The sequence below is a fragment of the Hypanus sabinus genome, chromosome 19 (assembly GCF_030144855.1).
Source record: "Hypanus sabinus isolate sHypSab1 chromosome 19, sHypSab1.hap1, whole genome shotgun sequence".
NCBI lineage: Eukaryota > Metazoa > Chordata > Chondrichthyes > Myliobatiformes > Dasyatidae > Hypanus > Hypanus sabinus.
In genome coordinates, this window is record NC_082724.1 from 42424434 (window position 1) to 42450027 (window position 25594).

A 25594-nucleotide genomic window follows, 5' to 3' on the forward strand; every position below is an offset into this window, starting at 1 on the left:
ACCAGCAGTGCATGATCTACTGTTCTGCATTTCCAATCTCCCCCATTCTTTTGTCAATGTTCTCACTCTCCAACTGCTCCCATTCATTCATTGACCTGTTAGCTTTGTTAACAGTTTATCCCCATGATCACCACAGCCTGTCCTGCTGTGCATTCTCAGCATTTTCTGTTTTTATCTTGGATTTCTAGAACCTGCAGTTTTTTTTAATTTCCATGCACTCCAATTAGATCAGTAATAGGATCAAAATAAGTCCCCTGAAACGCAACTCCCCTGTACTGCTTCAGATTTATAATTCATACAAGCATCATGTCCATTTAAAAAATATGCAAGTATTAGCAATCATGGCATTTTAAATCAAAGTTTCAAAGCCAAACACAAGTGATGTCCCTGAAAGCATTAAAGGTTTTAAGTCACAAATTATTAGCTGCTGGATTAATGCCCAATGTTAAGATTTGCATCAGTATGCTGGAAGCATAAGCAGCTGTTAGTGTGCAGTAATTCTAAATGAGTGGCTTTACTCAGCACTTGATTGGACTCACCAGCAGACAGGTCAATATCAATAACAGGTGACTCTGTGTCATTGGGATGCGCAACTGGAACAAACAAGAGCAGTCAAGAAAAAATGGGGGAAAACAGATGAGAGGCATCAGGAAAAACAAATTACAATGCGCACTTGTTAGGGGTTGCTGATTTTCTGATGAACAAAATAATTTAATTGTATGCATAACCGGGGACAAACTTTATCACAAACCTGCTGTAAAATAATTCAAGCTTCAGAAAATAACGATTATAATATTTGTGGTTGTTCAATGCATTACCAACATTGGGCAGGAGGTATAGGAGTCTGAAGGCACAAATTCAATGATTTAGGAACAGCTTTTTCTCTGTTACCATCACATTTCTGAATGGTCCATGACTTAATGAATACTACTTTCTTATTCTATTCTTTCACAACTTATTTTGTCTTTGCACTGCTGCTGCAAAACTAAAAAATTACCGAAATGCAAGTCAATGATAATAAATCTGATTCACAATTTGCTTTGCCTATGGAGCCAGGTAGAATATACTTTTATTAAAGACCCTTGGCTTATTGTTCAAGCAGCTTTCTTTCATCCATGCATAGTTATCAGTGACTGTACAGTGAGAGCAGTATAACAACTGGCCTGATCATTGCAAATTTATGTTTCTGTTGGATGATTAATATTCAGCTTTTTTAAATCAATCAATATCAATCAGATGTTGGACTCTGAACTTATTTTTATTTCCTTCATTACTTTAATGCTTAAGTCACTTCTGCCTCCATCACAGGGACATCGATGAAGACTGCACAGAATAATTGTGACTCACTCACAATTGGACTGTCTGAAAGTACTGACACTTCAAACCTGTTTACAGCAAAGCTTTTTACAAAATGATAAACAATATTTACTGATTGCTCTGTTCAATTTTTTACATTTAATGCTGAAGAACTAGTGCCCAAAAGGAAGGTGTACTTCCTCAAATATAGAAGATTGAAGGAATGAAGAACAAGCAGGTTGAGGAAAAGAGGCAACACCAGAGATCCATCATAGGGCAACCAGTAGTAACCTTCCCACACTTTCAATCATTCTCACATTAAGCAGCTGAGATAGTGTAGGTGAAGAGAGTTTAGAAACAGGGCAGATGTTGTATGACATGCAAAGCGAGAGAGTGAAAATAAAAATGAAAACACTGGAAACGGCAGCAAAGGAGGGCTGATCATCATTTGGACTCTGGTGTCAGGGCTCTCTTGATGAAAAGGAGGGTGCCACCAAAGTGTCAAACTTACTTGTGGTTTTTCCAAGCCTCCCCAAAATGATCCCCAGATTTCCCATGGTTCTGGGGTTTAATATCAACCTTTAATAGTAAATTAGAGAAGATTTCACCTTAATAGAGAGCTGTCAGAACCTCAACATGCTTACTTCCACTCAGTCAGGCCTCGGACAACGTAAGAGGAAGTTTTCCAGAGCAACACCCGAGAGAATTTGCAGAATATTCAAATTTATTCTTCTGTGATGAGAAGCTACAAGAAATTCCAGAAGGATTTCCATTCCCTTAAAGCAGGGAGAGTAAATGTCATTATCATACATCAAGAAAATTTTGATGGTTTTGCCTGGATCACACAACAGGAAAGTATAAATGCTTCTGCTTGAAGAAGCAGATGCAGAGAACTCTCTTTTCAGGCTCTTCAAGTTTTCTCTTAAATGAAAGTTAACCTATAGAGCAATGCCAAGGTTATTCCAAGCACAGAAAAAATCCAGATTCATGACGTTGACTCATGAAATTTGTCAAAGATTCATGAGGCTGATATTGACAGCAAGCATTCAGCCACATCTCAAATTCCACAACCATAGTTTGCACTTAGTTGTGAATGGGAAACAAAGGTAGACTCTTAATTCTGTGTTGCAAACCTGATGCAGTATGAGAAATGAAAATTTGTTATGATTGTAGTACAAGTGTACTGTAAAGAGAGAAGACCAATGATGTGTCTCTCCACTGATATTCCTAGTTTCATTATTGTTGACTGGAATTGCATGTCATTTGATAAGCAATATTCAACTGCTTTAAAAATGTGCAGATTATCTATACTGAAAATTAAAGAGCCACTGGTGTTAATGAAGAACTTCGAGTGGCAGAGGCTTTAAGCTCCTGAGGTAATGAGATTGGTCACACAAAAGCGGCAGTAGAAGCCCTGAAGATTGTAATAGAATCATATGCATACATACACACTGGGAGCAATTTACATTCTCCAATTAACCTACCAACCTGTATGTCTTTGTTAGATTTCTCTGCAAGGTGTGAAAGCAAGTATCAGACCTTAAAATATGCTTAGTATTTTGGATCTCTCAAATTCTCCATTTCCACTCCTTGCATTAAGGAGTGGAGTAACCGCATCTTTTGTGGAGCGCTGGAAGCACAGGCAGTACTCTGTTTCAAGGAACAAAGGAAAGGGGTTGAGGAACGATATGCCAATGTTACTTAGGGGCACTGACAGAGCTGGAATAGCAACACACTCTGACGAAACTTGTCGAAGTTCCAGCAGGGATTTAAATTCTACAGATTTAATTAAAGTGTCAAATCTCTGAACATGGTTGGCCAAATGGTTCATAGATTGAATCAGAATATTTTCTCTACTGATCAGACTGATCATGAGATTGATCAATTTTCCTCATTCATGTTGCCAGGATAAACATTTGTAAACACACTGACTAAATGGAAAAGCCCATATTATATTTTGGCCTAACACATTTCATATTTATGAGGTAATTCTATTCAGACTGTGGGAGGAGATTAACACTCTGAGTCGCAAGCTCTCTCTCTCTCTCTCTCTCTCTCTCTCTCTCTCTCTCTCACTCCATCTCATGAGAGAATGCCTTAAGGGTCTAAGTTAATATGTTGTTAAGCAGAAAAGGGATGAACAGCACAGGATGCTGATAGAATGAAGATAATTAATTTACAGATATGTTGCTTCATTATAATCATCTAAGGGAAATATTAGGAATTATTGCCAAGAGCAGTGTTTGATTCTCATAACAATTATTTAATTGGCTGGGCAGAAAATGATACACTTTGCAGCACTTCAACCCAATTCTGTTCAGAAATGCACTAATTTTTCAGATTGAGGTAGCAACTCTGCAGCTTACAACTCGAATAGAGGATAAAATATTCAAAAACTAAGGCTATACGTTTTGACAGGAGATTTTGTTTAGTTCATTCAAAGGGAAATTCAGGAAAAACTCCCTGTTAAAGTGAGACGCATATGATGTTAATGAGGTTGTGCTGTTTAATTTCGACCATAAATGGAAAACTAGATGAAAAACACAGCAACTGAATTTTATAAAAAAAGAACTCTTCAAACAAAATGAAAGCAATAATTTCTGGACAGACTATTAAATGTGAAGCTCTGAGTGTGAAAAACCGGTTACATCGCTATTAATAAATTAATTTCAATAAAGTGCAACATAATAGAAGCTCTAATAGCAGGTCATTCATAATGATCTATTTAATATGCAGAAATGTCATCTGTAAATCAAAACTAACCAATATCAAAAAACAGGGACATGAAAATGAGTACATATTTAAAAACCTGCTGAAAATCCTAAAGAATCAGAGACACCTACTTGCAGAGCTTTTCTGCAGGACAGTATTAATTGCCAAATAATCTCAAAATACATAACTTTAAACATCAAAAGATGTACAGATCAACCCTGGAGGTTCCTTACAATATAAAGCATTAATATAAATACTGTTAATTGTTATAAACCAGGCATACCCATGTAACTATTGGTCTGTGCTATAATTGTTCAGCATTAGCTAGTACTTTTTCTCAGGATGACATTTCCATGCATGAAATGGATCCTTCATAGACGATGGGATAATTTCTGCTTTTAATACATCTTTGATCCTATTTAATTTTGGCCAAATTCATTAATACCATTAATAACTGGTTTTCCACACTCTGTGTTAGAAATTCAGCTATTCATTCAAAAATATTTTCATATGTTGCTTGAATAGTCCTTTTTACAATGAGTTTCAAGGTAGTTTATTTAAATTTTGCATTCACAGTCCAAATTAAACAACACAATTCCTGATTTTAGATAAGTGATATAAATTAGTGATGCTTCCCTCTGCAATCAAGGTTGCTTTGCACCATTCTTCTGATAAAAACATCATTATGTGAAGCTGTCCGAATATGCCTTTGTGATTTGTCTGGCAGTCAGCTTTCATGTGCCTCAATCTATAGCATTTCTCCATTGTTTTAATTCCCAAAGATTGTGAGCTCCCAGTGCATACTGAGTCTCCTCCGAACAGGGAGATAAACAGCCATCCAATGGTAAAACAAAAGATGGAAGCTGGCAGTATCATGCCGAACCCAATACACAGCTTGGGCTTGCACTTAAAGCTGGCCCTACTGTCACACCCATTACTTTTACTCTCATTCCAAAAATCTTGAGTTTTTCATTTTGCAATGATCCCACAAGTGGATCAGATTGCAAGTAGGTGCTGAATCATGATATCCTGTCTCTAGCAGCAACTAACAGCCTCAGAGACTTTGTCACACAAGACCAGTCCCTAGGTTTATAAAGATAACTGATAAACAAGAGTATAATATAAGTGGATACAATCGGGTCTTTTAAGAGCCTCTTAGATAGGTACAGGGAATTTAGAAAAATATAGGCCTATGTGTTAGGGAAATTCTAGGCATTTTCTAGAGTAGGTTACATGGTCGGTGTAACATTGTGGTTGAAGGGCCTAGATTGTGCTGTAGACTCCTACGTTATATTTACGTTAATTTGTTAATTTAAAATACTGTCTTAAATTAAGTATAAATATAAATTTAAAAATAGGAAAGGTTTGCTAAATTTTCCTTTTTAAGAAAAGCTCAGTAATCTATTGAAATGACTAGAACCCTACTAAATATGCTAGCAATGCCTGGCACTGAGCTGACAGACAAGCTCAGCACACTGCGTACTTCCTTCTGCCGAGTTGTGGGTGTCTAGAACAGGGGTGGGCAAACTTTTTGACTTGTGGGCCACAAAGGGTTCTAAAATTTGACAGGGGGGCCAGACCAGGAGCAGATGGACGAGTGTTTTGGTAATACACCTCATAAGAGAAAATAAAATATCATGGGATATGTAGAAAACATGTGCTTTAATTTCAATTGAAAATGAACAAATGCATTACAACAAAATATCTGTCTTTGAAGTCCCATGGTATTTAGCTATTTATTGAAATGTCTTTTAAAACACTGAAAATTAAATGAATAATAGTAACAGTTATTATTTTAAAGCACTGAAAATTCTGTTATCCTTCAAGATATTATCATCATCACTCTCCTCCTGACTGTCTTTATTTCAAAAACAGTAGGAGATGCAGGTCTACTTGTCCTGCTCCTTCTTATTCAATTGTCCCCTGTGCCAAAACTCAACAACGACCAGCACAAAGACAGACCACTGACAGTGCGCCAGTATGCGGAGCACGTTATTTGATCTGGAGCGCATTTTTTATTTTGAGAACGTACGTGCACCTGCGCACTACTCATGTCCATCACTTAACAGAAATGACATGTAACATGTAAGGCTTATTGAAAAAAATATTTTCAAATGCATTTTTTACATAACACAACGAAGAAACTTATTTTTAATTTCAGTGGGAACAGTGTTGTTGGTCTCCCTTTTTAGCCAGCGCATCAAAGTCTGGATTTAGTTTTGTTGTGGCGATTCTCAGGATGGATCTGAGGTGTTGGTCAGTTAACTTGGATCTGTGGCTGGCTTTGTTGATGTTCATGACGCTGAATGCCTGTTCGCACAAATAGGTCGAGCCGAACAAAGAGTAAAGCGCAAATGTGGAGTAATACGCTGCACCTCAACAAAGGTCAATGTGTAGCGGTGTGCTACATGCAACGCTAAAATTACGACACGGAGTCGGTAACTGCAGTCGAAGAAAAAAACTTTATTCGAAATCCCCAGCCTCACTTTTAAGCCTCCCTCAACCAGCCCCCCGTGGTGCAGAGGCTCCAAAGGTCTGTGCTTGCAAATCCCCACAGGCTATCTCCCTTAGCCAGAACGCTGGCTAATTGTGAGCCGGTTCGGATGTGCCAGGAAATGGGTCGCCACAAATGTATATAGAGTGCGTCATCTATTGGGAAAACGCCAGAATTGCGGGGAAAAAAAGGTTAACAAGGTTTATTAATATAATTTCATCAAGTTCTGCGGGCCGGATTAAAAAGCTTAACGGGGCGCATATGGCCCGCGGGCCGTAGTTTGCCCATGCCTGGTCTCGAAGATACTGATCAAGCTGGTTAGCAGCTGTGATTTCATCAGCACAATCATGCTCAGTAATAACTGCAGATATTTAGTCAGAAGTGTGAGTGACTAAAACCACGGATATTCAGTCATTAGGAAAGTGGTTCAAATCCATCGAGATTTTTTTTTGGCACATCAGGGGAGGTGGGCTGACATTGCCCTTTTGTAATTGGCCAATTACAGGAATATTAACCAGGACTTTGCAGTTTATCAGTCCACTGATATGCCAAGATTCCTGGAGCTCTTCAGCTAAGATGAGGAACAACAGAGAGACAATTGAAGGACATTGAAAATATGACATCAAGACATTATAAGTGAACTTCAATGGCCAACTATGATGACATTCCAGTGAGGTTAAGTGCCTTCCCCACTCCTGTCGTAATGTAACTGATGGCTAGAAAGCCAGCCCCAGCTCTGTGTCTCTTTTGCTTTCTTCTCCTGCAAGAAGGAAGCTTGCAACCAACAAAGAAGGGACAGTGCTTCAAGTTAAGTCGATGTGAAAAATGATGTGTAAGAGGAAGCATAAGAAGGTATCATGAAGTGGTCAGAGTAATATACTTACCATGATGTAGGTCAACATGTCACTCACATCCTGTTGGGTCATTAATCTCTTTCATCATTAAATCTCCTGACATGCTAAGGTCTCCCTACTGCAGAGGACATGCTTCCTTTATGTCACTGGCAGTCTACTGTTTCTTGTTGTTAGGGAAAATACTCTCTTACAGCCCCTGAAAGCTTCCAGTGCCCAAGGGAACAAATGATCAGCAAGCTGGATTGTCTCAGAAATTATTTTCACTCCAAAATTTGTAGAGAGAATCTGAATGTGCAGTTTGATGGATTATGATTGGCAAAATAACAGAAGGAAATAAACAGAAAGAGAGAACTGCAAGGGTGCATCTTTGTTTTAGTGAAAGCTGGAAATGATATAATATTAGAATATTGGAAAGTTTTTGACAAGAACAGGTTATTCAGCCTAACAAAACTTGCTAAATTCTTATTCACCAAGTGTGTTGAAATAACTGTCAAGTTTAGATTTGTAAAGGCTCGAAGGTACTATTCTCAACGACACAACTCGATAGTTTGTTTCATGAGTCCACAACTCGCTGAGTAAAGAAATGCTTCCTGATGTTCGTCTGAAATTTCCCCTAACCACTCGCCACATGTCCTCTTTGATAGATTAACTTTCAAGTGACAGCTGGCATTCACCTTCCTTATACCCTTCACGATTATGAACATTTCTTTCATGTCTCCTCTCATTCGACGTCTACTTAGGCTAAAAAGATTTAATTCTTTCAACCTTGCTTCATAGCTCATACCCTGTAGACCTGGAATAAGTTTAGTCATCCTTCTCTTAACTCTCTCCAGTGCCTTCACATCCCTCACAAGATATGGAGAACAAAATTGACCACAGTACTCAAGTTGTGGCCTCACAAATACATTATACAGCTTAAGGAGAACATCTCTAGACTTGAATTCCACTGAGTGCATTATGCAGCCCAACATTCTATTAGCCTTCCTAATTGTTTCTTTGCATTGTATCGATGTTGATAGTGATGAGTCTATCAGGACACTCAAATCCTTCTCATGCAGCGCACTTAGTAACTCAAGATCCCCCACTGTCTATCAAATATCTCTACTTACTGTATATAATATTTTACATTTACTTAATTAAATTTCACCTGCCCACATCTGAATTTTGTTTACATCTAACTGTAATGCCTGAATGTTATCAACCCATTCCCCTATCTGCAAACTTTACTAGTTTATTTGTTATGTGATCATCCATATCATTAATGTAAAAAACAGCAGCAGCCCCAAAACTTATCCCTGAAGAAGTCCACTTTTAACATCTTCTAGGTGTGAAAATGACCCTCTCATCATAACTTTCTATTTTTGTGCCAATTCTGCATGCATTCACACACCTTACACTGAATCCATACCTCCTGTAATTTGATTATTAACCTCCCGGGAAGTACTTTGTCAAAAGTCTTCTGAAAGTCCAAGTAAATGATATCAACAGCTCTATTGTTATCATAAATTTTACTTGCCTCTTCATAGAACTAGAGCATGATTCCCCCCTTTCTGAACCCATGCTGGCTTTCTGCTAACATGCCTGTTCTTATCAGCTGCTTTTCCATCGAATTCTTTATTAATGTTTCCATTATCTTACCTATGATACACGTTAAGCTTACTAATTTATAGTTACCAAGGTCAGTACAGTCACCCTTCTAAAATACTGGGACAACATTTTCAGTCCTAAGGGTTTTCACTGGTCTTCACTGACTTTTGAAAAATACATATTAGCGGTTTGTATATATAATCACTGACCACTTTAAGTACCATTGGATATATGTTGTCTGCCCTTGGAAATTTATTAACTTCCAGCCTTTTCTGCTGAAACAAGACCTAATTTTCTAAGAGCAAACACGAGGAAATATGCTGATGCTGGAAATTAAAACAGCACCCACAAAATGCTGGTGGAACACAGCAGGCCAGGCAGCATCTATAAAGAGAAGCACTGTCGACCCTGTTTCGGGCCGAGACCCTTCGTCAGGACTAATTTTCTAAGATTGCTAAGTCACTTAAAGCTACCTTATCTTTCTCTACACTTCCTGGCATATTGCTAACATCTTCATAGGTAAATACTTTAATAAAACATGAACTAAGAGTATTTGTTATGTCTTTCTCTGCATAATTTATCATCCCATTATTTTTTCTAATAAACTTAAATCCCTCCCTGACTTTTCCTTGACTACTAAAGTATTAAATCTCTTGGGAGTTAATCTTAGCATTATCAGCAATCTCAAACTGCTTTTTTTGCAATCTGAATTTGCCTCTTGACGATAGCTCTCATGTATACCTCTTTCACTGTGGAAGACATTAGCAATGTAGTGGAAGTTCCAGGTGTCAGGGGCCTGAAGCGTGGGAAGTATATTTTCATATGCCCAACAGTTAACAATATTGCAACACACACAAAATGCTGGTGGAACGCAGTAGGCCAGGCAGCATCTATAGGAAGAAGCGCTGTTGACGTTTCGAGCTGAGACCTGACGAAGGGTCTCGGCCCGAAACGTCGACAGTGCTTCTCCCTATAGGTGCTGCCTGACCTTTGTTCCACCAGCATTTTGTGTGTGTCGCTTGAATTTCCAGTATCTGCAGATTTCCTCGTGTTTGCAGTTAGCAGTATTACTTTTTTTTTGTATATCATTTATATAGCTGTCCTTTCTTCAATAATTTTTATATATATATATCTTTATTAATCCATGTAGTTGATCTATTATAGTTATTGCTTCTCCTGAATGTGGGTTTGAACATCTCCTGCACTGTGTGTATTGCCTCTTTAAATTGACCCCATTGTTCCTCAACTGACTTACTGTCAAGAAGTTCCTTCCAGTTTACCTTCTTAAGTCTTTACCACATCTGCACAAACTTTGACTTTCTGAAATTCAATTTAATGGCTTTGGATTTTTATGGCAATACTCTCCCAAAAAACTTTGAGACTAACGATGTAATGATCACTTGTTCCAAAAGGCTCAACCACTTCCGTACTCAAAATTCTATTCTGATTTTTACAGAATATCAAATCTAGACAGCCCTCCCCTCTTGTTGGTGCATTTACATACTGGGTCAAACAACAATCATTCAATAACTCAATGAATTCAATTTACTGTAATCCATCAGTCTCTGGGATCAATATTTGGGAAATTAAATTCTCCCATAACATTGACATCACCCTCAGAACTTCATTTTTTAATATTTTGATTGTTTATTAAAATCACTGTCAGCATTAGGGAGTTTATAACATAGACCCAATATTAGTCTTTTACACCCAATATTCTCACCCAGATATCTTCACTAAGCTTTGATTACTCTCCTATCATAAGCAGCCTCACATTTAAATTCTCTTATGTATATGGCTACTCCTCCACCTTTACAATCTTGCCTATCTTCCCTAAATAAAGTATATCCTTTAATTCTGTATTCATCACCATCCTTTGTCAGTCAGGTTTCACTTTTTGCTATTATATCATACTTATACACACTTGAATATAATTTTATCTAATTTATTTTATTCTTAAAACTTCCTGCATTTACACAGGCCATTCTTAGTCTATTACTGATGTATATTTCAACCCACGGGTTAATAATAATTCAGTTGCTGGGTTGAAGCCCAACAGATTCTCCAGATAATCTGAGATTTAGTGCAGCATGGTAGCATAGCACTTGCACTAAACCTATCACAGTACCAAAGACCTGGGTTCAATTCTGTTGCTGTCTTTATGGTGCTTGCATCCTCTCTTTGTCACCATGTGGGGTTGTTGCAGGTGCTCCGGTTTCCTCTCACATTCTAAAAATATATGGGTTAATTTGTTAATTGGTCACATGGGTATAATTAGACAACATGGGCTCATTTGGCCTGAGAGTCTTTTACCATGCTGTAGCTCTAAATATCCCATGTTTACAAATCGATTGCCCTAAAGCCCAACTGAACATCCATATTCCTCTCACATCATAACTCCCTCACACAGACAATTACTGTGGCACCGAGTTAGAACCCAGGCTCAATGCTTCTGCAAATCCCTGCAGCAACTAACCTTACAACCTCTCTTTTCTGCACCATCAGCTATTGTACAATTGTGAGCTGATACGGTGAATCTAAGAAGAGAAAGCTCAACCAAATACTTGAAGCAGATTCAAAAATGATTGAACTTGGAGTTATTTGTGCCAAAGCTATTGTTTAGTGAAAATTTGCTGTACTATATTGAAGACAGAGTAAAAAGAATTGTGTTCTTTTTATTTTTTGTTCACAGGAGGATGATGATCATAGCAATATCAATGTACTGTTCACCTTCAACTACTCCAGAAGTAAGTAGGTAGCCATATTGATAGGTGTGGAATCCATGTTGGCCAGTTTGGTTAAGACTGGCAAATTTCCTTCCTTGAAGAATATGAATGAACTGAATAGGATTTTAACAACAATCCAGTCATTTTATAGCTACTGCCATGAAGATAGCCTTCAATTCTGCACATCACAGCTCCTTTGGAGATGTTAGATTGCGCAGCGGGAGAGAGATTTTAAAAGAGGTAAGAAGGGGTAATTGGAACATTCTGTGCCACAGTTCCCTTGGCGACATTGGATTGTGCTCAGATAGAAACTTGGAAAGGACCAATACAAAGAAGTCAAGTTTAATCAGAGTGGCCATTGTGTGTGTGGGCCAGTGTTAGAGTGCCAAGGAGATGGTGAAGGAGGGAGGGCTTCAGATTTTTGGATCATTGGGCTCTCTTCCAGGGATGATGGGGTCTGTACAGAAGGGATGCTTTGCAGCTGTACTGGTGAGGAAATAATATCCTCGCAGGATGGTTTGTTAGTGCTGTAGAGGGGAGGAGGGTAAACACTAAACTGAGTGGAAAAGCAAATTGTACAGAGGATGTGGAGAGTCTGCAGAGGGATATAGATAGGTTAAGTGAGTGGGCCAAGGACTGGCAGATGGAATACAACGTTGGTAAATGAGAGATCATCCACTTTAGAAGGAATAATAGAAGAGCAGATTATTATTTAAATGGTGAAAGAATGCAGCATGCTGTTGTGCAGAGAGACTTAGGAGTGCTTCTGCATGAATAGCAAAATGTTGGCATGCAGGTACAACAGGTTATTAAGAAGGCAAACGGAATATTGGCCTTCATCGCTAGAGGGATTGAATTCAAAAGCAGGGAGATCATGCTGCAAATATACAGGGTACTGGTGAGGCTGCACCTGGAGTACTGTGTGCAGTTCTGGTCTCTATACCTGAGGAAGGATATACTGGCTTTGGAAGCAGTGCAGAGGAGGTTCATCGGGTTGATTCCAGGGATGAAGGGGTTAACCGATAAGGAGAAATTGAGTCACCTGGGACTATACTCTCTGGAGTTCAGAAGAACGAGAGGGGATCTTACAGAAACATACAACATTTTGAAAGGGATAGATAAGATAGAAGTAGGAAAGTTGTTTCCATTGGTAGGTGAGACTAGAACTAGGGGACATTGCCTCAAGATTCAGGGGAGAAGATTTAGGATGGAGATGAGGAGAAACAGTTTTTCCCAGAGACTGGTGAATCTGTGGAATTCTCTGCCCAGGGAAGCAGTTGAGGCTTCCTCACTAAATATATTTAAGAAACAGTTAGTTAGGTTTTTACATATTAAGGGAAATAAGGATTATGGGGAAAAGGCAGGTAGATGGAGCTGAGTTTACAGACAGATCAGCCATGATCTTATTGAATGGTGGGGCAGGCTTGATGAGCCGGATGGCCTACTCCTGCTCCTATCTCTTATGTTCTTATATAAACAAGAGTTGCAGGGGGAAACAAAATGCCAGAGCAGATAGTGAAGTGGTTTGTGGAGAAAGATGTTGTTAAACCTACATACAAAGTCAGCAATCAAAAGGTTCAGCATGGTGGCTCTAATGTTCCGAGGTGTGTATATTTCTATGAAAGGAACTTCGTAGGGAAGGCAGAAGAGCTTAGGGAATGGATCAATATGTGGAATTATGACATTGTAGTTATTAGTGAGGCATTGCTCAAACAGGACAGATTGGGAAGCTCAGCTACTGAGAATATACGAGTGGAACTGATGAAGAAGAAAGCTATGACCACATTAGAGACTGCCCAACAGTCCATGGGATTTAGAGGAGCAAATCTATAGAGAGATCACAGACTGTTGCAAGAAATATAAGACAGTGTTAGTAGGTGACTTTAACTTCCCAAATATTGACTGGGACTCCCATTCAGTAAAAGGGCTGGATGCAACAGAGTTTATCAAATGTGCTTCGGAAAGTTTCCTTAATCTGTATATAGAGGTTCTAACCAGATAGTGTGCAATACTAGACCTCCTATTGGAGAATGAGACTGGGCAGGTGACAGAAGTTTGTGGAGGGGAACACTTTGCATGTATTAATCACAATTATGGAGAAGGATAGATCTGGTCCTTGGGTTGAGATTCTATATTTAAGAAAGGCCAATTTTGATGGTATCAGAAAGGATCTGAAAAGTGTGTACTAGGAGAGGTTGTTTTCTGGCAAAGATGTACTTGGTAAGTGGGAGGCCTTCAAAAGTGAAATTTTGAGGGTTTGTATGTTCCTGTCAGAATAAAAGACAAATTTAGGAAACCTCGGTTTTCAAGAGATATTGAGGCACTGGTTAAGAAAAGGGAGGTGCAAAGTAGGTGTAGGCAGGTAGGAGCAAATTAGCTACTTGAGGAGTATAAGAAATGCAAGGGAACACTTAAGAAGGAAATCATGAGGCCTAAAATAATTCATGGATTTACACGAGCAGACAAAGTGAAGGAGAATCCCATGAGCTTCAACGGATATATTCAGAGCAAAAGGATTACAGGGGACAAAATTTGTCCTCTGAAAGATCAGAATGGTCATCTATGCATGGAGCCAAAAAGATGGGAGAGGGGGGTCTTAAACAAAATTTTTGCATCTGTATTTACTTGTCAGAGAAGCACACAGAGTTGATAGAAGTAATCTAAAAATCAGTGATGTCATGGACTTTACACAGATTACTGGGGAGGAGGTGTTTGCTGTTTTGAGGCAAATGACATGAGGCAATGAGGTAAATCCCCAAAGGCTGACAGTGTGTTCCCTCAGACCCTTTGGGATGTTAGTGCAGAAATCATGGAGCTTCTAGTAAAGATATTTAAGACATCCTTAGCCACGAGTGAGATGCAAGATAGCTAATGTTGTTCCTTTGTTTAAGACAGCTTAAGAATAAGACAGAAAGTTATAGGGCAGTGAGCCTGACACCAGTGGTTGCTAAGTTATTAGAAGGTATTTTAGGGAATCAGATATATTAATATTTGGAATGATTCGACTAATTAAAGATAGTTAACATGATTTTGTGAATGGTAAATTATGTCTGACCAATTGTATAGAGTTATTCAAGGAAGTTACCAGGAAAGTTGATGAAGTCAAGGCAGTGGATATTGCCAACATGGACTTCAGCAAAGGCCTTTGACAAGGTCCTGCGTGGCAGCTTCATCAAGAAGTTTCAGTCACTTGGTGTTCAAGATGAGATATTAAAATTGGATTAGACATTGGCTTTGAAGCCAGAGAGTGGTAGTAGATAGTTACATTTTTGACTGGAGGCCTGTGAATGGAGAAGTGCTGCAGGGATCAGTGTTGGGTCCATTGCTGTTTGTCGTCTATTTAAAAAAGATCTGAGTGATAAGAAAACAATCTGGATCAGCAAATTTGTGGATGACAACAAAATTAGGAATCTAGTACACAGTAACAAAAATAATCAAAGATTGTGAAGGGATTAGGACTAGCTGGGAAAATGGTAGATGGAAGTAAATACAGTCAAGTGTGAGGTGTTGCACTTTGGGAGGACAAACTAGGGTAGCATTTACGCAGTGAGCAGTAGGACATTGAGGAGTGCGATAGAACAGAGGAATCTGGGAATACAGATCCATTATTCCTTGACAGTGGTGTCACATGTAAACCTAGGGTAATAGAGAAAGTTTTTGGCACATTGGCCTTCATAAATCCAAGTAATGAGTACAGGGGTTAGGATATTATCTTGGAGTTGTATAGGACATTGGTCAGACCTAAACAGGTGTATTGGTTGGGCACTTACCTACAGGAAAGGTATCAATAAAATTGAAAGAGTGTAGAGAAAATTTAAAAATGTGTTGCCAGATCTTGAATACCAGAGTTATAGGGGAAATTTGAATAGGTTAGGACTTTATTCCCTAGAGTTTGGAAGAATCAGGATGATTTGATAGAGGTATACAAAATTATGAGGGGCATAGATGAGCTAAATGCAAGCAGGCTTTTTCCATTGAGATTGGGTGAGAGTAGAACTAAACATCATGTGTTAAGGGTGAAAGGTGACATGTTTAAGGGGAGTATGAGAGCAAACACCTTCACTCAATGGAATAACCTGCCAGCAGAAGTGGTGGACCCATCTACCTCATTATTTCTTTCTTTTTGCATTAATGTTTTTGCAATTTACAGTAATTTTATGTCTCTGAATTGGACTCCACTACAATACAATGAATTCCATGTCATCTCTGTCAGTGATGTGATAAATCTGATTCTGGTTCTGTTGTTTTACATTTATCTCCATGAAAAAATGCAGGAAAAGATTAACAGACAACTCGGGTGGATATTCCCATCTTAACATCTTGGGGAAGTAATGAAGTATAAAAGAGCAAAGTGCATCAGATGCTGATACCAGTAGAAAATAACTCTCAACTTTAATATTGAATGATGTAATATTCCACATGTATTATTGTGATGGGAAAATATTCTGGTTGACATTGCATGCTCAAGTATAAGTGCAAATCATTTTTGGATGTACTTAGGCATTGTTAACAATTGGCAGAACTCTCTTGTATTCTGGACAGGATATAAAAATTATTGGCCAAGCTGAAGCAGGACGTTAGAGAAAGTTTTATCATAATGGTTGGATTGTTTTCTTTGGAACTGGGAATGGAGAGGAAAGCATTGGTTTAAACTGCATTTATTTAATTGTAAGAGGCTTGACAGGGAAGGTTAGTGAATTCAGAGCTGGGGTTGGTTATGAGGACTGGATATAGTAATAACAGAAAGATGGATGAGGGAAGGGGGAGACTAGCAGCTTTGTGTTCCAAGATACAGATCCTACAGGTGTGCTAGAGATGCAGGTAAGAGAGGAGAGGGAGTTGCCTCCTTGATGAAAGAAAACACTTATAATATCCTTACAGAGGATAATCTTGTGGAAATTTCAGTGAGGCCACATAGATGGAACTTAGAGACAAGAAGGGGATGGTCACTCAGATAGGATTGCATTATATTGTAGACCTCTCAATGGTCAGCAGGGGAGAGATTGCAGCCCATTGTAAATACAATAGGGTATTATTAGTAGGAGATTTTAACTTCTGTAATATTAACTGAGTCACCCATAGTGTTATAGGCATGGAAATTGTGAAATGGGTTCAAGAAAGTTTCCTTGATTAATAAATAGAGGAAACAACTAGAGGGGATGAAACACCGTACCTCCTCTGAGAAATGAAGTAGGACAAGTGGCAAAGTGGTGATTACTTTGGGTCCAGTAACAAGAAGTCTATTAGTTTGAAAATAGTAATGGAGGAACTATAGCCAGGTGCAGAACAGGGCAGAGCAAGTTTTAGAGCTATCAGGTGAGATCTTGCGGTGGTTGATTAGATGAGATTGTTGCAGCGAAGGAAGTGCCTGCCAAGTGGGAGGCCTTTAAAAAGTGTGATGTTAAGAGTTCAGCATCTGCATATTCCTGTTAGGGCAGGAGTTCCAAAACTGGGGTCCACGGACCCCTTGTTTAATGGTATTGGTCCATGGCATAAAGAAGGCTAGGAACTTCTGTGTCTGGGTGAAGTTCAAGGCTGGTGGGTTTCAGGAACCCTGGTTGACAAGATATATTTTGGCTCTATTTAAGAAAATGAAGGCAACATACATGGCACATAAGCAATTGAGAACTAATAAATCTCTTGATGACTCAAAGAAATGTAGGAGTATACTGAAGTACAGAATATTTACCAGGATGCTTTCTCGATTTGGGGGCTTGAGTTGAAAAAAGAGATTGCATTATCTAAGACTTCAATGTAGGAGACTGAGGCAAGGGAATAAAAAGGACATTATGAGTAGCGTCTTTGTGCTAAAGGTAGTGCATATTCAAAATGAACTGCCAGAAACAGAGGTTGAAGGTGGCACAGTGATAACATAGACATGTATGCAGACAGGGGATACTTGGAGGGCTGGGGGCCCAGTGTGGGCAAATGGAACTAGCTTCTGGAGAACACAGAGGGCCTGTTCCTATGCTGTATGATTCTACAACACTTTGACTCTATGAACCGGGAGAGTCTGTTGAATACAGCTGCGAGTAACAAAGGTTAGAAGTACTTTGTTAGGTGAATGACCCATTGTTTCATAAAAGGCAAGAGAAAACAGAGCATTCATAAGAACTTCAAAAATACATTTTTATCAGATTCATCAAGACGTGTCATGGAATTGTAGCCAGGTTAGCCACAATTGATTCTATACATGTGAAATCAGCTACAAGAGGAGCTAATGACATAAAGCTAAAACTACACATATCTATCCCAAAATCAAAAGGTTTAATGGTGAATAAAATTGACAGAACATAGAAAATCCAAGAGAAACACTATAATGAGCCATTCTTCACTTACAGGCATCCTACTGAGGCATTACTTAGATGAAAGAGATAACTTTCATATTCTAAAAGGAATTAAACTGAAACAACTAATTCCCTGAACTCAGTCACAATTGGACAAGATCTTCAGTATGTGAAGAGAAATAACTAAAGTTGTTAAGCCTAAGGTTTTGTTCAATATGTTCTGGATTCTAATTATAAAGTAGATTGATACTGGGGCTATAATGTCAGGAACATTTTCCACATCTTCTCTTTCTTTCTCTTATGTTTGGTATATACAGTTTGGAAGTATTTGCTGAAGTAGGCATTTGCAGTCAAAGTCTAGTTGAATTTAAAAATTATTTCTATTAAAATTTTATCTTTACCTGGCAAAAGTTCATTCCAGCTGAAAGAAATGATTTTCATTAAACAAAATGCATTCCAGAAATTCCAATGTGACCAACTAAGAGTAAATCCTTTTCATAATGCTGGTCAGTGAGAAGGAAGGGGTTGAATATAACTGTTGATTCATGACGAAGGGGCCAGATGGAAAAAAAGTAATGCATTCAAGAAAGATACTTTAACCATTCAACCAGATGTCAGCAACAAAAAGAGAAACCCACAAGTTAATAGGAATTACAAACAGGCAACCCCCATGGGATGGGGGGAGTGGGGGGTGGAAATTGTGTTCCAAGGAAATGGTCCATATCTCCGTACCTCTATTTTCCATAATGCAAAGCTTCTTCATCTGGCATTTATTTATTTATTTATTTATTTATAATAGCAATTCATTATTGTGTATGCCAGATATTTTAGTGATTTCTGAATTCTGTAAGGACAAATTTCTGTTACTGTATAATAACGTCCTCCATCTTTATTCCACCAAGTTGACCCAGCTACCAACATTCACTTGAATCTTGTTTCATGCTATTCAGTTTGTCATAATAACACATAGTACATTGAGATCTTACTTATTTTTGTTCAGTTACAAGAATTAGAACTTACAAGATTTAACAATCAGGCTGATGGGCTCTTTCTGGGCAATTGTTCTTGTTCTGGAAAAATGGGCAAAACAAATGTAATCATCTCGACTATCACTTGACTGCACATTTGAAAAGTAAAGGTCTCCATTGAGTCCTTGGGAAGCTCTGATGTCCTGCTGGATACGTCGAATCTCTGAAAAATACAATACGCTTTTATTACGACATAATTTTTATAGAATATATTGTTTTACTAACTGAACCTTACCAACTACTGGAGATTAACCCTGCTCCACATTCCATAGCTGCTACCTGATCTGCTAAATATTTCCACAATTTCATGTTTTTATGTCATATTCCCAACATCTGTCATGATTTATAATTTTAGATTGATTAAAATGACTGCATAAATAATAGCATCCATAATGTCAATACAATTAATGGTCTTCTCATTAATGGCGCTACTGAAGTTGGGCGATACCTTACTGGTGGTTCAAAAGGCAAAAAATACAACTAAATACTTTATGAAGAAGACATGTTCTGTGGTAAATTGCAGCAAACTATCACTGCAAACAAGGAAGAAGGAAAGCTGAGGCTGACTCTAGGGTTGAGCTGTGCAGGTGCGACACAAAGTCGGAGCGTGGCATATTCGAGGAGGAGTGGCCAGAGCGAGGTCGAGGCATGGTTGAGATGAAGTGAGTGAATCAGCGATGAGAAGGTGCAGAGCAGTTTCGGAACCCGTCCACTTAAACCGGGAGTGAGGTTGGATCGATCTAAGCATTGAGTCAATTTGGAAAGGTTGAGTATGACGTCGAAGTACAGACCCAGACCGTATCACTGCATTGGGGCACAGGTCCTAATGCAGAGAACAATCTGGTGTTTAGATGATTTAAATGCCAGCCCTGAGAGACCAATAAGGCAGGTTGTTGGGACTGGAGGTGAAGATCGGCCTGATTTCCTTCGCATTTCTGCAACGTTTATTCCTTTCCCCACGGCACTGAGGCTGTAAGGCTGCACTGGTTGGTATATGTAAGCTTTGTGGTGATTTGCCCTAATGTGTGATGAACTGAGACTAAGATCTTGGGGCCAGTCTGGCTGCTCCGGGCTCTGGGTCTACGGACTCAATTAGGTTATGAATGCTGTTGTTTGCTTTTATTGCTTGCATGATTTATTTAGTTTTTCCTCTCTCTCTCTGCACATTAGGTGTTGGTCTTTTTTAAAATTGGGTTTTTTTGGGTTTCTTGCATTGTGGCTTCCTGTGAGCAAATGAATCTTAAGGTTGTATATTTTATATATACTTTGATAATAAATGTTCTTTGAACTCTTGAACTTAGTGATTCATAACATCTATCTTTTATCTTTCTTAATGCCTTTATTCTCATCAATCTAGCAAAGTCAATTTAATAGATTGTTTATTTAGAAATTTCAAGAAAGGAAGCAATAAGGCAAAATATTCAAATTCCCTCAATCTTTTGGCATACTTACTACCTCATCAATGCAGATAACCATGCAAGACAATCAAATGGATTTTGTCAGTACAGTTCCAATAGGAATTTTGATATTAAAATCATTTGTTTTATATTTGCAGTGGGCAGGAACACAGAAACAGTAAATAATCAATTTTTTTGAAGAAGGAAATAACATTGAGGAAATTCCTTTCCTAATTGCAGTCAGTTGGTTTGAGAATCTCATCAGTAAGGTAGATACCATACTATATTACAAAGTGCACGCATATAACTGATGCTGTTTGAAGAGCTATCTTTGCTTGAAATCAGTAGAAGCTTTTAAATTGTGAACGTAATTACTTTTAAGCCTTCAAAACGTTTGTGTGCATCTTGGGACTTAATGTTCTGACAGGCTGCACACACTTGCTGTTGACGTCTCTCAGTGTGACCTGTTGTGAATTCACTCCCCACCCAACATGGTAAGGACTCTCACCACAGCAGAATTTTGTGCTGTGTAATGTTGTCTTGTGGGGGCTAAGAGGAACAAAAGCTAATTGTCAAGCTATCAAACTGAGACTGCTCCTGACATTCATAGATACTCAGAATCATCGAAGGATATTGGAAAGGAAAGCATAAATAATTAAATGAAATTAACATTGAATAAGAATACGTTCAAAGATTAAAAATATTAACAAATAAAAAATCTGAAGATACTGGAAATGCAAGCCACGTGCACAAAATCCTGTAGGAACTCAGCAGGCCTGAAACATCGACTGTACTCTTTTCATAGATGCTGCCTGGCCTGCTAAGTTCCTCCAGCATTTTGTGGAGTTGCTTAAAAATATTTAATTGGCATTATATAGAAGAAAAAGTTAACATGTTTATCCTTATCCAAAGATGGTGTACTGCTGATAAAATCTCAGCTACAATTTCAGGAGCTTTGCGAGCATTCAACCTGAGCCTGTCAGCATTCACGGTAAAAAAAATAACAGCAGTTCATTCACATTTTACTGAGTGAGGCAGCTACCCACATGAAGCATAAGATGTTAGGATGAGAACTGCTGGATAAGTATTGCCATATATTCATGACTCCTTCATTTTACCTTCAAATCACATTAACTTCCATTGTGTCCTCATGATTTATTTCAAATTAATAACCTGACTTTACCCTATGCCTACATTGGAATATTTTATCCACTTCATAAGTGTATGTAATTGTATAATGACACATTTTATTTCATTTATTGCAGAATGATGGTGAAATGAAAACCAATTAGACTTCTGACCTTTCCTTTCTATATGTTACAATTTTATTTTATTCCTGACAGTTGTGAAAATTTCACAATGTGGAAAATCTCCATTAGGCCAACAATCTAAAGAAATGCAATTGCAAGATGGCATGCAAGTGAAATTTTACAATTTAGTTGAAGGGCTGGCTAGAATATGTTATAGGAATGAAAGATAGTACTTACTGCTGGTCATCCAATAAATACTTAATGGAGGCGGCCCACTGGGAGGGTTACATGGTAACACCACAGGCTCCCCTTCCTCTACCTCAATAGGTTTCATACTCTCCTTTGGGAATCTGGGGATAGCTGAAAAAACAAAATTATGATTCCGTTGTTATTCAATATTATTTCAATCAGTAATGAAAAATGCAAACATCAAATATGAAATAAGGGATAAGAGCAGAAACCAGACAAGAAACTCAGCAGGAAGCTACAAAATAGAAGTAATGAGAAAAATCAAGACATGCAGCTGAATGCATATCAATAGCTAACTGTTCCAAATTTTTCATTCGCTCTTCTACACATGAAAGTTATAGCTAACTGCCTCCAAACATATTTTTTATTTCAAGCAGAGTTTGACGTCACAATGGAAATGACTGATGCCCAACAGTTTCTTGTTCTTTGTAATTACTGTGCACCATAATTAAAAAGCTAAAAATGAAAAGCACAGAACATCTTGGCTAATTACCCATTTTGAAATGTTCAGTAATTTACCATCCTAAAAGCGACATTGTATATTAGAAAACTGTTCGGAACAATTTGCAGAAAAAAGGAGTAATTAAACTTAGATTTTCAAATTGACTATTGCTTTATGCATAATCTTCTTTTAAAGAAATCCTCTTCAAACCACAGGATCTTAAAAAAAGTAAATGACAGCTGCAGGTTCAATGTTAATGAAATCCATTGAAACAAAGCTTTCATGATTTTTTTGTAGTCTCTTTATTCACTACTGGTAAAATCAATCTATTTTTAATCCTACAAACTCCACATAGGCAGAAACCAGGGAAATACAAAGGAATTTATTCTTATGCAAATTGCCACAATACAGCAAACAACTTGCATTTGTATAGTGCTCCTGAATCATACAGTGTAGATTATGTCAGTACTTAGAGCATTGTTGTGATAACAGCGTTTTTTTTTACTTCAGCTGATATATTGCACCAAAACTTGCTTGTTAAGGATTCTGACAACAGTAAAAGAGGAAAGTAAGGAGGCAGGGAAAGAGGTGAGGAGGAGGAAATGAGAAAGGGAAGCAGGTTTGGATTTTCCTGAATTCACTGAGTTTTAATGCTGTACGTTATTTTATTTTAAAAGCAGGCTCTACGTTATGCTGTCAGCAATGGCTTCTTGACAAACAGAAGAGATCCCGTTGTTACCTGCAGCCTTAGCTAAGGAGCCTTCTGCCGCTGGTAGAAATGTGGAGAAGTATCTGAACCCCTTCAGATGGGTCATGGGGTGGGGATCCCATTTTGGGATGTCCTTATTAGTAGACTCAGATTCAAGGGAAGACAGAGAGGCTGTCAACCTTGAGTCACCAAAATAATACAATGCAATTCCTCATGACATGCAAATAATTCTGTAAAGCTATTTACTGGCTCTTTGATTTAGAGTCCTTGAGCTGTGGACCACAAATAGACTTTAGGAAAACCTACAATCTATAGAAGTATCCCAGTAAAGGAAGCAAAACCTATCATAATATTACAGTACCTGAGAATAGGCAAGTTGCTCACTCTTTGTTCCACCTCTGCTCGGCCCTCAGGTGGGCAAGTTGAAGTTCGGAATGATTTTTTGTATTTTAGCAACCCAACTGATTCTAAGCCTCATAACTGGTGGGTTTAAATTTCAGATTGAATAAAAACCCAAATGTATTTTCTGATGGATATTGCCATTATTATTCAATCACAGGAAAGACAACGGTTGTCCTGGCTAACAAATAGACAATGTCCTGCAAAATTCCAAGCCATAGTGAAACCAATCTCTTCATATGTAAAGCATACTATCGAAATGCCGTAGTGTCATAGTTTCATGACAGCACTGTGGGTATTGCGGGGTAAGGGGAGAAGGGGAGCCAGTCCATTCTGGAGAATATAAGCCACTACAAAATCAAGTCATCATTCTGTACTATATTTTTCCAACAGTATTGTTGCCAAAAGGGATACCAATTTCACCAGTTCCAAAGTGCTGATTAAAAAGGCTGTCTCTGTTACAGAAGTCAAGCTGCACACACTGAAGGCTGAAGTAGAACAAAGGGCCCTATGGAAAATCCTGGTAATTGCGGACAATGTTTCTCACCCTCTGCATGCCATCTTGGCTGAACGAAGGAGCACTTTTAGTCATAGACTAAGACAACTGTGCTGCTCCAAAGAGTGGTATATGAGGTCATTCTTACCCTTGGCCATTAGGCTCTATAATAGCCAGGGAAGTGATGATACCCCACCCCTCTGGTTAGACTGTTTGAAGTAACTTACTTTTTATTCTTTTTTACTTCTTTTTTAATATTTGTACATTTGTATATCTGTGCACCTGTAATGCTACTGTGACACTGTAATTTCCTTTGAGATCAACAATATATCTATCTATATATCCATCTAATTTTGAGCCTGTGTTTTGCACTGCAAGGGAATATTGGACTACTTAAAAGAATTAGAATTTCAGTAGCTGTGCATTTAAACTCAACACTGTTAGTTTTGTTACTTGTTAAATCCTGGCCAAACATGTTACTTTTTTTTTTATTACAGAGGTCTCTGAGAAATTGTTCATAGAAATTTTCATCCATTTCCCAGTGGGTATAAGACAATTAGATATGATTTGCCATAATCTGCCATAGTTCTGCCTAATTCACACTTAGAAATCACAAGGATAGATGATGTGGAAATGGAAGAAAATTATCTTGGTGTCATGCAAGTCAAGTTAGAATAAAATTCTTTGGGAGGTGGAAAAAGATTAATTTCTCCTGCTAACATAAAATACTCAATGTTGTTACTGTCAAACAGAAATGTAAAAGCATCTAATTTTAAACACAAGAGATTCTTCAGATGCTGGAAATCTTGAGCAATACACAGAAAGTGCTGTAAGGCGACACTGTAAGTCAGTCAGGGTCATTTACTATATCCGATGTTCCCGGATGTTCCTCTACGTTGGTGAGACCCAACATGCTGTAGATTTGGGAACCACTTTGTCAAGCACTTTCATTCCATCTGCCATCAATAATAGGAGTTCCCAGTAGCCAGCCATTTCAATTACACTTTCCATTCTGCCAGGTCAGTCCATGACCTCTTCGACTGCCACAACGAGGGTGGAGGAGTAACAGCTCATACTCTGTCTGGGTAGCCTCCAACCTATTTGCATGCACATTGATTTCTGGTCATTTCTCTTCCTCTCCCCCTTCTCTCTTTTTTGTTTCATTTCCCATTCTGGTTCCCCTCCCACTGCTTCCCCTCCCTTTGCCATTGATGCACCTCATCCATTCCTTTATGGTCCACTCTCCTGTCCTATCAGATTCCTTCTTCATCAGCCCTTCAACCTGTCACCTCCCAGCGTCTTACTTCATATCCCCTTCTGCACCCACCCACCTCCCATTCGCCTACTTTCACATTTCACCTACCAGCTTGTACTCCTTCCTCTCCTCCCACCTTCTTATTGTGGCTTCAACCCCCTTTCTTTCCAGTCCTGATAAAGTGCCATGGCCTGAAATGTTGACTGTTTATTCCTCCCCAAAGCACTTAATTGTCCACTAGTGTTCCTCAACTTAATAAACAAATGAAGATTAATTCAATATTATAAAGTCAAAATTTGTCATCCCAGAATCCCAGTTATAAATAAAGTCCTGAAACTTACAGAAAATTTCAATGTGTCACGATATTGAAAAATTAGCTCCCATGGAAAAGTGTGTGCTTTCTTTAGTCTGAA

The 25594-nt window shown here is 38.4% G+C and overlaps 1 protein-coding gene across 1 annotated transcript in view; it reads right to left on the minus strand.

The window, feature by feature from the left end:
• chl1b (cell adhesion molecule L1-like b) overlaps positions 1-25594 on the minus strand; it is a 547507-nt gene that overhangs the window by 487933 nt on the left and 33980 nt on the right. Inside the window, exons 5-7 of the mRNA XM_059944908.1 lie at positions 21869-21991; positions 18977-19147; positions 540-593 (exon numbers count right to left, since the gene is read on the minus strand). Coding sequence (XP_059800891.1) covers positions 540-593; positions 18977-19147; positions 21869-21991 — 348 coding nt within the window. The remainder of the gene's footprint in view (positions 1-539; positions 594-18976; positions 19148-21868; positions 21992-25594) is intronic.